The 2,066-nt window shown below is 32.4% G+C and overlaps 1 protein-coding gene across 1 annotated transcript; it reads left to right on the top strand.

Moving 5' to 3' along the window:
* Positions 1–224: 224 nt before the first annotated feature.
* Positions 225–1,538, top strand: LOC124943749 (zinc finger MYM-type protein 1-like). The gene is made up of 2 exons (XM_047484248.1): positions 225–677; positions 1,230–1,538. The coding sequence occupies exons 1-2, from the start codon at positions 225–227 to the stop codon at positions 1,536–1,538; spliced, it is 762 nt and encodes a 253-aa protein (XP_047340204.1).
* The last annotated feature ends 528 nt before the right edge of the window (positions 1,539–2,066 follow it).

Raw genomic sequence — 2,066 nt, 5'->3', positions numbered from 1 at the left:
ATTATTCGTGAAGAAGTTGGAGATACATACTTTTGTATTTTGTTGATGAAGCACGAGATATATCTAAATGTGAACAAATGACCATTATCTTAAGGTTTGTGAATAATTTTGGGATTTTAATAGAAAGATTTTTCGCAATCAAAAGTGTTAGTGACACTACTTCATTAAATCTAAAAAAAGAGATATCAAATATTATTGTTCATCATGATCTCCAAGTTAATAAAATGAGAGGCCATGGATATGATGGTGCAAGTAATATGCGTGGCGAGTGGAATGGACTTCAGGCATTATTTCTTAGAGATTGTCCATATGCTTACTATATTCATTGTTTTGCTCATCGATTACAACTCACATTGGTTTCTGCAGCTAAGAAGGTCAGTGTTATTTGGGAATTCTTTTCCCATTTGGATAATATTGTTAACTGTGTCACTTCTTCTACTAAGAGCATTGCTGAATTACATATTGCACAAAGGAACGAAATTAATCATATGTTAGCAACTAGAGAGTGTGGTTCTGGAACTGGAGTCAATCAGATTGGTAATTTACAACGAGTAGGAGCTTCTCGTTGGAGTTCTCACTATGACTCGGTCAAAAGTTTAATAAGTATGTATGCTGCAACTTGCAAAGTTTTTGAAGTTCTTAGTGATCATTCTCCAAATGGAAGAGTTAAGGCCGAAGTTCAGGGGATTTATAGAAATATGGCTAACTTTGAATTTGTTTTCATCTTGCATTTAATGCATAAGATTATGAGAATAACAGATATTCTTTGTCAACTCCTTCAAAGAAAATCTTAAGACATTCTGGCTGCTATTACATTTGTCTCTACTACCAAAATTAGCCTTCAAAAACTTAGAGAATGCGGGTGGAGAGAATTTTTTGATGAAGTTAAAATGTTTTGTTCAAAAAATGAAATTGATGTTCCTGACCTTGATTGTCTACATAATGTCGGTCGTTCTCGTCAACAAAATACAGTTGAGCATCATTACCACTTTGATGTTTTTAATGCTGGAATTGACTTCATTTTGATGGAGTTAAATACTCGGTTTAATGAGTCATTAATAGAACTTCTTTCTCTTAGTACATCTTTAGACCCAAAAAATTTATTTGACTCATTTATTAGTGATGATATTTGCAAGCTTGCAACGAAGTTTTATCCCGAAGATTTCATAGAACAAGACATTATTGTTTTGAAGTATGAATTGGTACATTATAAACTTGATGTGATGCAGAATTTGAAGGTTTCTACACTTGTTGAGTTGTGTCAAAAATTGACCGAGAGTGGAAGATCAAAAGTTTATGTTACGTTGACTAGATTGATTCATTTTGTTTTAACATTACCTGTTTCTATTGCTACTACTAAGCGATCATATTTAGCAATGAAGAAGGTGAAGACGGAACTTCGCAATAAAATGGAAAATGATTTTCTTGCCGATTGCTTGACAATCTATATTGAACGAGATTTAGCTAAAGATATAAATGTAGACTCTATTATAGATGAGTTTTATGTTATAAAATCTCGTAAAGCTCAACTTATTTAAACATTATAATATTTTTCATACATATATATTTATATTATTTATTACATTAAATTCAAGCCCACCCCAAGTTAAAATCATGGATCCGTCCCTGAATTAGTTGATCAATGAAACTCTTTCTCGACGGAAAATGGATCAAGGTTCGTCACATTAGTGCACCTCAAAACATTATTTGATATAAGGGTTTTTTTGGGGCATGCTGATATTATTTTTTGGATTATGATCCACATTTTTCATTTGGTATACGAATTTGTTACTGCATCAATATCCCCAAATTGTAGTATAATCTTCCACTTCATTTGAGAATTTTTTGTTTCTGATTTTTTATCACATGACAAATGTATCTTTTTCATATTCATATCCTGCTGCGCTAAGAGCACCTATGAGTGTATTGGTCATAGTTGCAGTCTGTTTGATGTACTATCAATACTTCTTTTGCTAATCTATCTGACACTTGATAAACATGGAACATTTACCTTGTTGGCAGATGAATTCGTTCTGTTTGACCTGTCTGTGTGAAATGTTTAGAGG

This window comes from Impatiens glandulifera, chromosome 1 (genome assembly GCF_907164915.1).
Source record: "Impatiens glandulifera chromosome 1, dImpGla2.1, whole genome shotgun sequence".
Lineage (NCBI taxonomy): Eukaryota > Viridiplantae > Streptophyta > Magnoliopsida > Ericales > Balsaminaceae > Impatiens > Impatiens glandulifera.
This window is presented reverse-complemented; position numbering and strand designations above follow the sequence as displayed.